Source organism: Carlito syrichta, unplaced genomic scaffold (genome assembly GCF_000164805.1).
Source record: "Carlito syrichta isolate Samal-C Ts95f unplaced genomic scaffold, Tarsius_syrichta-2.0.1 Scaffold305755, whole genome shotgun sequence".
In the NCBI taxonomy this organism is placed as follows: Eukaryota; Metazoa; Chordata; class Mammalia; order Primates; family Tarsiidae; genus Carlito; species Carlito syrichta.
The window spans coordinates 572,710-587,166 of NW_007249851.1; the positions used below are offsets into that span (position 1 = coordinate 572,710).

Here is a 14,457-nt window from a genome sequence, read left to right on the forward strand (position 1 = left end):
TTAGATGCACCTACCTGATGGGAGAGCCCAGCCAGGGTCCCCTGAGTCAAGGTAGGATGAGTGGAAGCTTGTTGGTATTTTGGGAGACTGGGAGGTTTTCCTGGGTTGTCTCTCATGATTCATTTCTAAATTCAAAGTCAATCCCTCAAACTGTACAGAAATAATAATAGCAGCTGTTGTGTTTGAGCCCTTACTGTGTGCTAGGCACTATAAATTGTGTGCAGTAAAGTAGTGCCATGAGGATGGGTATGATTACCATGCACCTGTGCATGGTAAGCACTCAATAATTGTTGGACTATTATTATTATTTTACAAATGAGACACATCAACTAAGTAACAGTGCTGGGATTGACTCCAAAGCCCGTGTTCTGTCCACTGTCCATGCATTCAGTCAGTGAGTATTTATTGAGTGCCTACTGTGTGCCAAGCATAGAACTAAGTTTTGAGAATGCAGCAGTGAATAGTACAGATTTGCTTTCTTCTCTCATGGACCTGATAAATGAGAGATTTAGCCAGAACCTGATAAACTGCTGAAATGTGCAATATGGAGCCTGCCCCAGGGAGCTTGCATGAGTGTTTCCAAAGGAAGGCTTTTGAAGGAGGTGGGCTCAGGCAGATCCTGGGTGGGTAATGAGACAGAGTTGGGAAAAACCCAGTACCTGAATGCCTGGAATGAAGAAGGACATTTTGTCAAATTCTTGCATGTCTTTGAGAAAGCCTTTTCCCACTCTGAGCCTCAGTTTTCCATCTGTAAATCGGGCTTCATTCTCTGAAGGGCACTGGGGTGATACAGGTGGGGCCATGGATACGGGAGCATTGGATGAATGAAATAGGTTCGTAGTGAGTATGAGGTCTTCTTTCTGATTCCCCTTCCTCAATGTGTGTGTCCTCTCATTTGGCCCTACCCCTGAGCAGTGGCCAATCCAAAGGAGCATTTGGGGAGCAGTTTGATGCCAAGAACAAGCTGACGTGCTCCATCTGCCTGAAAGAGTTCAAGAACCTGCCTGCCCTGAACGGCCACATGCGGTCCCACGGGGGAATGAGGGCCTCCCCCAACCTCAAGCAGGTTAGCAGGAGCCAATCTCCGGTCCTTACTAAGTCGTGTGCTGCTTGCTTTGCTTTGCCGCCTTCAGACTGAGAGTGATGTGTGCCCCATGTGGGTACCCGGCGAGGCACCGTCCTCTCTTGACAGGAATGCTTAAGCTTTGATGCTGGGAGTCAACCAGGGCACACAGCCCCCGCATTCCCAGCTTTATGAAGAAGGGTCAAAGACAGAGGCTCTGGACAGCCTTTTAGGGGATCCCAGCCTCTCTGCCCCCTGGAGAAGACAGCAAAGGAAAACATGCCAATACATATTTACTATTAACGTCTGCTGCTTGATGCACCCAAAACCAGAGCCACTGGGGCCTTCCAGATCAGTTGTCAATGGCCAGAGAAAGCTAAGTGGCCATCAGGCTCTCAGCCAGAATTTTTTATTTACCACAATGCATAGTATTTGGCTCCAGCATCCGTAGGCCTGTAAAAACCCTCTGGGTTATCCCAGTAGAACATCCAGAGGGTGAACTAGCCATGAGTTTTAGAGTTAGATTAAAGTTTAAAGAATTTTCTCAGAATTATTTGAATATTATTGATCTTCATTTAATTCTATGGGATTAACTCTCCGTTAACCAAAATTTTGGATTACTCTGTCTCCTAGCCTTGCCAGATTTTTTTTTAATTGTCTTCACTTGTTAAAAGTAGCATGTTTTGCATTTCCAATGTGGTTTTCTAACCTGAAAAAAAAATTAGGATGGAATGTCTATTTCCATTTAACAAACGAGTAAACTGAGGCTCACAGAATTATAAACTCCTACACAAGATCACACTTTTTTTTTAACAGATTACAAGTCCACGACCCTTTCTTTAAAAGCAATGAAAATTTTTTTTAAATTAAAAAATAATAATAATTGAATATACCAGTGATACGTGGTCAAGGTTGTTTAGTACAAAATAGAGTATGTGGCCTTGTCCACCGCCACCTGGCATCCCTCTGGCCAGTGGACTCAGGGTTGCAGGAAGGAACTCACCCTGCAGTGTTTCTGTCACATCACCCACACTTGATGTCCTAGAACCTTTCAGGAAAAGCACAGTGTATCCCCCAAGGAGAGCTGATTTCAGCCTAGGATCAAAGCCTTTATTGTCTGTGTAGGAGGAAGGAGAGAAGGTCCCGCCGCCTCCACCTCAGCCGCCACTGCCGCCTCCGCCTCCGCCGCCACCACAGCTCCCTCCCGAGGCAGAAAGCCTCACGCCTATGGTCATGCCCGTGTCTGTCCCTGTCAAGCTTCTCCCGCCCAAGCCCAGCTCTCAGGGGTTCACCAGCAGCGCCGTTGCCGCCCCCTCCGCCAGAGACAAGCCAGCCAGCTCGATGTCGGACGACGAGATGCCTGTGCTCGTGAGGATGACCCTCTCTCCCCCACACTCACCCCAAGGGGCTGCCCCCTGCACGCCTGCTGTGAGTTGCTGCTCTGCCCCGCCTGCCTGGGTGGGGACATCCCTTTGCTTTCTTGGAGATGGGGCAGCTCTCCCAGTCATTGACCTGAGCTCACACGTGGCTTGGGTTCTCAGGGCTGAGTCTCCATGGCCACCCTGGAAACTCCATCCTCGTCCACACTGCCCAGTACCCATTTAATGCCTGTTACTCTGCCAGGCTAATGGTCTGGGTTAGATTCTGAGAGACTTGAAGGTATTCCCAGGTCTAAACAGAGATGATAATTCAGCTGGTAATAACTGATACAACCATACCAGTTATTAAAATATGGAAGTACTCTGTCCCAGATAATAAACAGCTGTTTCCCTGGGCCCTGGCCCCTTTCCTGGGATCTCCAGACCTCCCCAGATCCAGCAACCAAAGGGGTTACCCCTGGTACAGCAGGGCCCCCAGGCAGTCACCCTGGCTTCCATTCTGATGACCAGCCTAACCAGATGCTCAACATTTTCACTATCATATCTACTTAAATACCCTCGGGAACCTAATTTAGTAGGTTCCCAACGAAGTTCCTTTGACAGCCACTCACCCGCAGTCTCAAGAAAGCAAAGGGATTTGAGTTTCTCACTCACTGTTCTCTCTCAGAATCTAAGTGCATCACCCAAGCAGCTTGGCTTGGCTCTAGGGCAGTGTTCTCCTTTCTCTCTTTCTCTCTCTCCCCTCCCCCACCATGCCCCTTGGGGAATTCGTGACTTGTGTGGTTGCCTATATCTGACCTACCCCCTCCCCACAAAGTGGTGAGTTGGGTCATATTTGTCCTTAGAGAACATGTGGCTAGGGGTAGGGCTTAGAAAATCCAGGAGCCAGGAAGGTAGGGATGGGCAAGGATAATTAAGAGAATTTATAGCATAATGGCTCATGCCTATAATCAGGAGGATCATTTGAGCCCAGGAATTTGTGACCAACCTGGGCAACCATAGCAATATCTCGTTTCTACAAAAAAATCCAAAATAGCTGGGCATAGTGGAGCACGCCTTTAGTCCCAGCTAATTGGGAGGCTGAGGTGAAAGGATCACCTTAGCCCAGGAGGTCAAGGCTGCGGTGAGCCATGATCCTGCCACTGCACTCCAGCTTGGGTGACAGAGTGAGACCCTGATTCAAAAAAAAGAGAGAACTAGAAACGTCCAGAAAGAAGCTTTATGGTTCTCTGTGTACTATCAAGGCCTCAGAAGAAAAGAGACTGACGGAGACGCTCTGGGGGGTGTAGATTCTCATAAACTGGCAGGACTTGGGGCCAGCAACAGAGAGATGAAATGGCATATCCAAGCTCCCTTTTTGCCCAGAGAAGTTCCTGAATTGGTGGGAAAAACATGGATTCTGCCCTTGGGGAACTGTCAGCCAAGGGTTCCTACTCACACAGAAGCCAGAGACTCAGGCAACACACATATCCCCTGCCCATTCAAGATGGTGAGAGAAAGGCAAGGGCAGACAAGAAACTGATGCCCTGGGTGTGGCTGGAGAGGAATACACCTGGGTAGCTAAGGTGATTAGGGACTGGGGAGGGGCCAGGGAGTTTGCGAGTAGTTTGCGCAGGAGATCATCATCATTAGGGAGTTCTGAGCAGGGTTTTGAAAGAAAGGATGAACTTGGCTTAACAGAAAGGTGAGAGAGACTGTGGCAGCGTGGAGATAGGCTGAACCGGAAGCACGTAGGTGGAATGAGTGAATGGGAATAAGATTCTGGCACTTGATGTAAAGAAATTAAAACGTCCAGGAAGGAGCCCTGGGTTCTAATCCTAGCTTGGCTTCTAGCTGGCTGGGAGGAAGACAGCTAAGATCCTCCCCCCATCAGAAGCTCTGCTTCCTCCCCTGACTTTGTGAGGGTGAGACTCATCGGTGGGTCTCATCCTTCTCTGTGAGCAGGAGCATTTTAAAGCTCACAGTACTTGGCCCCGCCCCCAGAAGGACTGAATAGCTTGGTGGGGTGTAGAACACGGTAAATGATTCCTCTCAAATGACATCCAGCTGTGGCATTCTGTGTGGCTTTTCTGACCCTGTGGCTCAGCACCTCGACTGGAGGATCAGAAAATTCAGGTTTAGAGCTGGAGTAGCAGGACAGGGAGCTGGAGGAGAGGGAGCCCCAAAGAGGCTCTGCGATCAAAGGTCTGGATTCCAGTGCAGAGCTGAGATCACATAAGGTCTGCATGTACTTAGACGAACACATCAGTTACCGGGAACAGGGTGGAACACTTGAGGATGGTTCCCCAGCTGGGGGCTATGGGTTTCCATCCCCTTTTCTCCTCAGGCCCCTCTCTCCGCCTCAGCCTCCGGCACTGGGAGCCCTCTGGTGGGAAGAGGAGGCAGGTTGAGCACTCTGGCCTAAGGAGATCCCCCTGGGGGCAAGGTAGGGGCTGGGAACCGGAGGGAAGAACCTGGGATTCTCCACGTTGTCCTCCTTTCCCCACCTCTCAGCCTCCCTAGACTCCCTTCCTAGGGGTTGGGAAGGCACCTTGGAAGACAAGGGAGCTGAGGGAGAAACAGGAGAGGGCAGAGCCTGAAATGCTGGAGGCAAGATTCACCCAGAGAGGAGGAGCCCCCTGGGGCATGTCACATGGCCTGGAGGCAGCTGGTCATGTGACCATGACCAGCCCTTCCCATCATCCCCTGCGGCCTCCTGCTCAGGCGCCACCTGGGCACAGGACTCTCCAAGAACTGCAGCCGTGACAGGCCACTGGGCTGCAGGGCCTGGGAGGGCACCACAGACTGCCCAGAACCTTCCACAGGTACCCCTGCCGCCTCTCCAGCCACACCCAGGTCTCCACTCTTCTGGGCTGATGCTCGCACACCACCCAAGTTCGTTTCTGTTTGGCTTTGGCATGCCCTGCTTATCTATTTACGTGCATATGTTTACTTATTAGCATATATGTATCCATGTGGCAGACCTTCCTTCCAGACTATGCTTGGTTCCGCTGCCATGAAAGTAAACTAACTCTGCTGACAGGAAGCCAGCCTAGGAGAAGCAGGGATTGCTACAAATAAGCCACCAGTACTGGGAGGAGGAGCCAGGGGTGGTGAGGGGGTAGGTTAAGCAGACCCCTTTTGAGGGGAGCACATTGAAGGGGCCTTCAGGATGGTAGACGGCTCTGCCCCAGCCTGAAAGTGACCCAGGAGAGCCCACTGTGGGTCCCGGCCCTGGGAGCCTTAGGCCTAAGCCCCTTCTCCCGGACCCACAGCCTCTGTTCCAGCTTCCCTGAAGAGATGATTCTGTCCCCTTCTCAGAACATGTGTTATCTGTTCTTGGTGTCTGTCCTCCGGGAGCAGCGGGAAATTAAAGAGCCCGCTCAGCTGGATTCCACTCAGACAGATGGGAATGTAGTGATAAGCGATAAAGAATTCGAATGTATTACATCTTGCCTGCCCACGATCCCTGTCACCCCCAGCTCTTTTCAGACGTTAAGGATTTCTCTTCCAAAACCAAACTTTTCTGCCTAGTCAAGCCACCAGAACTCTCCTTGCCTGAAATGGATGTGGTCAGAGTGGGAGGGTGTCAAGAGGAAGGGAGTCCCCTTGAGAACAGAAGATCCCCTGCCCTGAAGCCTTGGCAATGGCCTGTGGGGGGTGGGGAGGTAGCTTTGGGATTTGAATCAGATCATTCTTCCGGTTTTAGGAACTCCCCAGGAAGCACCAGCCCAGCGTGCCCAAAGCCGAGGAGCCCCTCAAGACCGTGCAAGAGAAGAAGAAGTTCCGGCACCGGCCAGAGCCACTCTTCATCCCGCCACCGCCCTCCTACAACCCGAACCCCGCCTCCTCCTACTCGGGCGCCACCCTGTACCAGAGCCAGCTGCGCTCCCCACGCGTCCTCGGGGACCACCTGCTCCTGGACCCCACCCACGAGCTGCCCCCCTACACTCCCCCGCCCATGCTGAGCCCGGTGCGCCAGGGCTCGGGGCTCTTCAGCAATGTCCTCATCTCTGGGCACGGCCCGGGCGCCCACCCTCAGCTGCCCCTCACGCCCTTAACGCCGACGCCGCGGGTGCTGCTGTGCCGCTCCAGTGAGTCACCCCTTTCGCCTGGTGGGCTCTGGAGAGTCATCCCTTGTCTATGGTGGGGGCTGCCCGGGGAGGCCTCATTTTCTTTAGGTCTCTTTTATCCCAGACTTTTGTGGAGTTTCTACTGTGTGCACCAGACACGGTGCTAGATGCTAAGAAAGACTTGAGCGAGATATAGGCCTTATCTACAAGGGAATCTGTCTAATTGGGAGACAGATGCCTAAAGGGATCACTAGTCTCTGTAGGATAACAGTTGAAGTGAGCCGCCCGCTATCTAAGACGGCACCATGATAGTGCAAGACACAGAGTAGTATTCAGTAGATGTACAAACAGGATTAGGCATTATATGCCAGATCAAGCCTTGAGGGCTTAGCCCACGCTTTATAAAAATCAAGAATGAAGAGGCCTTCAGTCAGGATCTCTTTCTGGAGCAAGAAGAGTTGCATAGTAGTCACACAGCTTAGCAGAGCAGTGTGGGGCAGCTGACTTCTCACTCTGTGTGAGAAATGGGTAACCCTAAGCCACTTAGCACCACACTCAGCTGAGCTGGAGACTATTGGAGGTAACTCTGGCAGGGATGAGCCCTGTTAGGACTGATTAGGTAACTGCTCGTTTGCTTTTGTTTCTTCACTACCCCATCCCTGTTGACCAGTGACCTCTGGATTTTGTATTTCAGACAGCATCGATGGCAGCAATGTGACAGTCACCCCAGGGCCTGGAGAGCAGACCGTAGACATTGAACCGTAAGGAAAAGCCAATTATTCTTTAGATTCTGCTTCTTGAGAAATGTAGTTAGTACTTCTGTAGTCAGAGTACGACACCAAGCAGGAAGTTGTGGAAATTGTAGGGTCATGATTATTTCTTGAGTCCTATTGTTTCCCTATACAGTAGTTGTCAGTATTTCAAGGCCTTTGCCAAAGATTAAATGGATAGTAAAAGCATGAAACCCTATATTTGGAGAGCATAGTGTCCGTATCTCTGGCTCCACAGGCTGGCTGTCACCACGTGCCTCCACATCCCCAGTGACATTGAGGCATCTCCCTCTGGTGGCTAACTCTCCAGAGGTTCCTTGTGAATGTCCTGACCTCCCCCATCCCTTCTGTCAGATTCTTGACCAGTCCTCCAAATGGGTTTGTTAAAGACTTGAATTATGCATGGGTAGTGGGAGGTGTCATGCAGAGAAGAGTGGCCATCTTCATAGATAAGCACAGAAATGAGGCCGGGGGTAGAGTGATTAGTAAATTGAATCAGGAATCAGAAAACCTGAGTTCTGACACCATGTGGTTACTTGTAAGTCTTCTAGGCTTTAGTTGAGTCATACTAATCAGAATAGTTATTACCGCCTTGCTTACATCACAGATCTGTGAGGTTCAGATGGGATAATGTATTAATATGTGAAAGTGGTCTGAAAGAGATTTTTTTTTAATGAAATATATGCTTTGTATTTGTCCCCTTTTTTCCTGGTTAAATGGTACTATCGGCCATGTTCAGGGCAGCTATTCTTTTGGAATTAGCCACCCTCCATCTCCCAGTTACAAGGCAGGCAGACTGTTCCCTTGCTCCCCAGACATCTTTCCCCAATCTTAAAGCTGTTCCTTATCCCAGTGAAAAAGCCATGCCTGGAATCTTAGGGTCACACTGTGAGGAAATGCCCCCACATTCTTCTTACAGAAGGAATTGGTTTCCTTCTTTTTCAAGTTCCTGACAGTTGCCCTTAGCCTGGGCTATCAAACTGAAGACCACACTGTTGTTTTTCTTTTTGTCATTAAAGACGCATCAACATTGGCTTGAGATTCCAAGCAGAAATCCCAGAACTCCAGGATGTCTCTGCCCTGGCCCAGGACACACACAAGGCCACACTGGTGTGGAAGCCCTGGCCAGAGCTGGAAAACCACGACCTCCAGCAAAGAGGTATTGGCACATGGCATGAGCGGGGCAGGAGAGGCTTGATTCTCTCACTGAGATGACCGGCCCCAGGATTGGTGTGTTTTTCCATGATATTGAGCTCTGTCTGATGCAGTGGCTTCTCCTTGTTCCCAACAGTAGAGAATCTTCTCAATCTTTGCTGTTCAAGTGCGTTGCCAGGTGGAGGGACCAATTCTGAATTTGCTTTGCACTCCCTGTTTGAGGCCAAAGGCGATGTGATGGTAAGGAACTGTGAAAAGATGCCTTCACAAAATTCTGAAGAGCATTTTCCCGGGTTTCAGTATTGTCCCATGTACTATACAACCAGTTCTTAAGATGATGACCACGATGCCTCCATGTTCCTTGTCTCAATGAGGAGGTCAGGACTTAAACGCTTGCAGGAAAAAAAAAATCTCCAGTTTGACTTCTGTTTACTCATCTGTTCTAAATTACAACTGTGAGCACATCTGTCCTAGGAAATTAGAGTCTCTGTTTTCTCGGTTTGCTTTTGACATCAGAAAACTGAGTCTCTAGGAATGGAGGTAGAGAGCCTTACTGAAATAGTTGATCTAAAATAGTCTATCATACTCTGCTGGTAATTCTTCCCTACTATAGAAATCAACCAAAGTTTGATGTTTATAGAATTCTTTTCTTCCCTAACCAAAGTGAAGTATTTACTGTGCACCAACAGGTTCCATTCTTCCACTTTTAACACAGTTCTGTAGATGTCACCAAACCAGAGCCTTAGTGCCATCTTCCCAGAATCAGAGCTAACAATTTACCTACTCAGCTTGGACTTCTGGCCTGATCACTCAATCACTAGCTGCAGTTGCCCCTTTCTATAAATACATAGTTCTTCCTGGTACCAGGTCTAGCTGTCTGCATTTTGATTTTATGAAAAAGTGAAAAGAAACAAATGTCTCAATACTATGATACCCTTCAAATATTTTCTAGAATGTTGAAAAACTATCCTTCACCTTTTGAGGTCAGAGCTGCAGAGTAGCACTTCTCGAACTTTTAATGTACACACAAATCACCTGGGGAATCTTGTTAAAATTCAGATTCTGAGGGGTCAGGCATTGTGGCTCACACCTGTAATCCCAGCACTCTAGGAGGCCGAGGCAGGTGGATTGCTTGAGCACAGGATTTTGAGACCAGTGTGACCTCGTCTCTACAGAAAATCAAAAAATTAGCTGGGCGTGGTGGCATACGCCTGCAGTCCCACCTACTCAGAAGGCTGAGGCAAAATGGTCACCTGAGCCCAGGAGGTTGAGACCACAGTGAGCTGTGATCATGCCACTGCACTCCAGCCTGGGTGACAGAATGAGACTCCGACTTAAAAAAAAAAAAATGTGGATTCTGATTCAAGCAATCCAGGTGAGATCCAGGTTGTTCATTTTGGCCAGCTTCTAGCTGCTGCAGGTGCTGCAGGTCATGGACCACACTTGGAGTAGCAAGATTCTAGGTCTTGCTCTGCCGCTAAACCATGCACTGCTCAACTCTGCCTGCAGCATTTTTTTCAAAGCCAACAAAGTTGATTTGAAAGGATTTATTTAGCTAGGCTCTCTGGAAGGATAGTGTGAGGTACAGTTATTACTAATGCAGCTGTTTATGTTCAATTGTAATAAAACGTGATTTTTCTGTAAACAGTTACAAATCACCCACTTATTTCCTCAGAGACCTTCTCCCAGAAACTCAGCTTCCTTTTAGAGGATGCCATATCCATCTCTCTGGAGTTGGTGGTCCCTCACCAAGAAAGAGTCAAGTCTTGGCTATCTTCCTGTGACATGACCAACTGGCTCCAGGCATGGGTGGGGAGGCTTGTCAGAACTATGAATCTTGGCTGAGTTTGGTGGCTCACACCTATAATCCCAACACTTTGAGAGGCTGAGGCAAAAGGATTTCTTGAGCCTAGGAATTCAAGACCAGCCTGGGCAACATAGCAAGACCTTGACTTTACACAAATTATTAGCAAGGCATGGTGGCATGTGTCTGTAGTCCCATCTACTCAGGAAACTGAGGTGGAAGGATCACCTGAGCCTAGGATGTTGCAGCTTCTCTGAGCCATGATTGTGCCTCTGTGCTCCAGCCTGGGCAGCAGAGTGAGACCCTGACTCAAGAAATAAAAAAGAGCTACAAGTTTTGTTGGGTGCAAAACAGAAAGGAAACCCCTTTCCCTCTGGTTTTCCTTCCAGCGTCCTGCCCCCAGTCTCTACAGTGTTAGCCTCTTTCCCCCTTTGAGTAGACGGCCTCCCTGGAACATGTGGCCCTATTACTGACTCTTGCCTTTTCTGTCCCTTGGGTCTACAGGCTGCTCTGGAAATGCTGCTGCTGCGGAAACCAGTCAGGTTAAAATGTCATCCTTTAGCAAATTACCACTATGCCGGTAGGTTGCCATGAGCCCTGTGCCCTGTTGCTTCCTGAGAGTGGGCTGCTTGCATGTTGGGTTGTGTCACTTTTCAGTGATCAGTAATGCTGGTTCTGTCCTGATTGCCACCTGTGATCTCAAGGCCTGCTGGGGCAGAGCTGGTGAGGGCAGTTGTGTCTGCTGTCTTGGCACTGTCAGCATTGTCTGTGTAAGCTCCTGCCCCTCCTGGGTGTTCCAGGACCTGGGTGATAGCGAACAGTGCCCTACACATATGGCAGTGAGATGAATGCATGAGACCAGAAAGAGCCACTGCAGGGAACAGCACAGAGTTGATGATGATAAGCCCTGGCTTTGGAATCAATAGCCATGGTTCAATCATTGACTAAGTCCCTTGGCCTTGTGCAGCCTTGATTTTCTTACCTGTAAAAGGGGTTTGTATTCTATCCTTGTAGCATTTTTGTGAAGATTAGAAATAGTATATGTAGCCCGATGCCTGGCACATCCTAATGGCAGTTATTATTCATTTATTTAACAATTATTTACTGAATGCTTACTGTGTACAAGGAACTTGCTAAGCACTAAGACACCACAGTGACCATGACAGACATAGCTCTAGTCCTACCTCATGCAATTTGGAGTGTGAGGAGAAGGAAGTTATTAAATAATGGATCACACAAACGGCAGGAGAAAAACTTCTTACCCGTAGGGTCCGAGAGTGTGTGGATTAATAACAGCATGACAATAAGAGGGAAGTAGAAGACACCTTTGAGATTTGAATGGAGTGAGAATCATGAAGAGAGAAGGAAACGAGCTGAGGAGTCTAAGATATGACCAGTGAAGCCGAGGTTGACATCTCCACTTCCATTAACTCTGGTAGACCTGTCCCTTCTGAGGAAACCTACAAACCTTCCTTGGTTCTCTATTTCAGAGGAGGCTGAATCCTCCAATGTCCCTCGATTTTTAATCCTTTGATGGTTTCTAGACAGGTGCTAACTACATGAATGGGCTTAGGGACCTCATGATACCTTTTCCAGCCCTAGGTTCAGGCAGCCAGATGTGGCCTAAAGTGAGAGCTTCTTTACTCATACCTGCGTGTTCTCAGGAGCTGTCTCCTACTGTCATTTGCCTCTCTTACTGTGCTCTTCCTCTCTTGTGAGTCGGCTTTCCTGCCTGTCATCCCAAGATAGAAAGACCTCGAAGCCCCACACCTAAGCTTAACAAGCCCAGAGTGCCTGCCTGTGGGTCACACTCAGCACTCGTGGAAGTAGGCCAGCACAAAATGGCCACGTGGGATAAGATATCCATCGTTTAACCAGTGGTCTCAAGGAGCCAGTTTCTTGATGTTGTCTCTATCATTTCCTGCTTGGTGTCTGCCCCGAGTGTGTCTGCCCCGAGTGTGGGTAGAAAGATGTAGGAGTTCTCCCTGATCTGCCATGGAAACAGTTCAGCCCTCTCTCTTCATTCCCAGCATCATCTGCTTCCCGTTAAACCCTCCTGGAGCCTGCCTCGAGCTTCTTTGCATAGTGAGTGGGTTGGCTAAAAGCTTCCCCACCATTGCTGTGAGATGCTACTGCCCTCAGCCCCCAAGGTGACTGGGCTGGTCAGTACCTCTGGGCTGGTCAACTCCAGCCATGAGCAGCTTCATCTGGGACGCAGTCCCCTCCAGATCTTCCCAGTGTGCCAGACAAGTGTTACTATCTTTATGTGCATCATAACACTAAAAAGGGTAGAAAACTGTGGACTTGAAGCCACACACCCCCCCCAAACAAAACAAATCAAAAACACTAAAATATTACCCCAAACTTTGAAACTAGAAGACCCTAAACTCTGCTAAAATAAGTTGATCTTTTGAGGTTGGGAGTTCCTACCTAATCCCTTGCTGACCCCTGCCCTTTCCCAACAAGCAGGCTTTCTGGAATCATTTCAACCCTGAGAGGCAAGAAAAGTAGAGCTGAGCTGAGAGAGGTTGGTGTCCCAAGAGAAGCTTGCCCTCCTGTGTATGCCAGTCACTTTCCTTCTCCAGGAAGTAATCACAGACTGGGTCCCAGAGAATCTTCTAGAATTATGAGCCAAAAGGGCAGAGGTCACTGATCTCTAAAATCTGACCCAATGCCATCCCCTTAACAGTTCCCTTCCAAGTCTCAGGAAGTAGCAGAGTCTAGCCCGTCACATGCTCCAGTGACCAGCACCACCTCTTTTCCCCACTTCTAACACCCCCTCATTTGATTCACAGATGTCAGTGAGACCCATCTCCATGGACCTATCATGCCTTGGCCCTTGTGCCGAGTCCCACTGGGTTGCTCCCAGTAGGGACTGTCTGTTGGCTTAATTGCAGCATCCCTGGCAATTAAGTCCTGTGAATCTCCTTTGGCTTCCCATTCTGTGACTGTGGCCCATGCCACCCACCCCCATTCCCAGCCCTGAATTTGCTGTCCAGCCTCCTACTTATCTAGAAAGGGAGTTCGACTCTTTCAGGCCTGTCTGTGCTTGTCTGTGTCAGGGAGGGAGAATGCAGGTTTGGGGAGAAGGAGACATAGGCCTGTGAAAATCACTTCCTTACTTTACTCATTATCTTCTTTTCCCCACCCTTCCCAAGCCATTCAGTAAGAACAGGAAAAAGTGACCAATGCCAGGGGAAGGTCTGGTAGGGTGGCCAACTTGCCCAGATCTGAGGGCTGCTTGCCAAGGCCACAAAATCTCTGTACAAACTCCTCAGAGGAAGATTCTATTGCAGTGACTCTCGGCGCTCCATTCATGCCAGGCTGCACCACCCAACCCTCTGTCCCTCTCAGCACCCTCCCACCCAAGCGTGGTTAGCAGTTGTTTGCAGTGGTTTTCAGTTAGCACTTGGGTAGGGAAGGGCTGAGGGTGGGGGAGTCAGGGTGGGGAGGACACCTGATTGTGATTAGAGGGATTGCAGCAACCTTGATTTTTCCATTGAACTGGTCATTCTTGCAGATGGGCACAGAGCGGAAGCAGTGTTAGAACTGGCCCTGACATCTCGGCAAGGATTCGTCAGAGGCTAGCTACTGTCGGCTCTGACACCAGCCCAAATGCCCATTGGGTTCTGAAACCCTGACCTCTGGTGATGGAGGAGACCTGGAGGAAATACCCATTCCATTGAGATACCCATTCCCATTCCATGCCTGGTCTCTGCATTGGAAGCTACCCCAGTTAGATGTATTACATCCTCAATAGAGTACTTTGTAAGAAACCCATCTATGGTGTCACTTTGCAGACAGTCTTAGCCCATAGTTCTACCTCGATAGGCCCCCCCAAGGGCAGGAAGTGAGTTCATACTTACTTTCCTGCCTTGTCTGACACAGCACTTGTAAAAAAGAAAAGAGGGGGGAAAATAGTGGACAAGCTTTGAATCAATTCCCTCCTTTTTGCCTTCAGAGAGAAGTTTGGTAAGCAGCCTGCTTCACCTTGTACCCTTAAAAAAATTATTCAACCTTCATTCACTATGGAAAATACTACACGGAAATGAAGATCTGGTAGAAAAACAGCCAAAACCTTGTCTTTCTTGTATAACTACAGAAACAACTGTGGAAGTTTTAAAAATCCAGAAAGACAGCAGAAAGACCCTCTAAAAAATACTATGCCCAGACATTTTCGCACCCCTCTGTGTCTCTTTTTAATTGCCTGGGTTCACTGTAGATTGCCCCAAAA

At 49.0% G+C, this 14,457-nt stretch overlaps 1 protein-coding gene across 1 annotated transcript in view; it reads left to right on the forward strand.

Moving 5' to 3' along the window:
• TRERF1 (transcriptional regulating factor 1) overlaps positions 1–14,457 on the forward strand; it is a 223,193-nt gene that overhangs the window by 182,000 nt on the left and 26,736 nt on the right. Inside the window, exons 6-13 of the mRNA XM_008062571.2 lie at positions 5–51; positions 916–1,066; positions 2,189–2,491; positions 6,131–6,515; positions 7,189–7,255; positions 8,284–8,423; positions 8,556–8,659; positions 10,728–10,803. Of these exons, the coding sequence (XP_008060762.1) occupies positions 5–51; positions 916–1,066; positions 2,189–2,491; positions 6,131–6,515; positions 7,189–7,255; positions 8,284–8,423; positions 8,556–8,659; positions 10,728–10,803 (1,273 nt within the window). The remainder of the gene's footprint in view (positions 1–4; positions 52–915; positions 1,067–2,188; positions 2,492–6,130; positions 6,516–7,188; positions 7,256–8,283; positions 8,424–8,555; positions 8,660–10,727; positions 10,804–14,457) is intronic.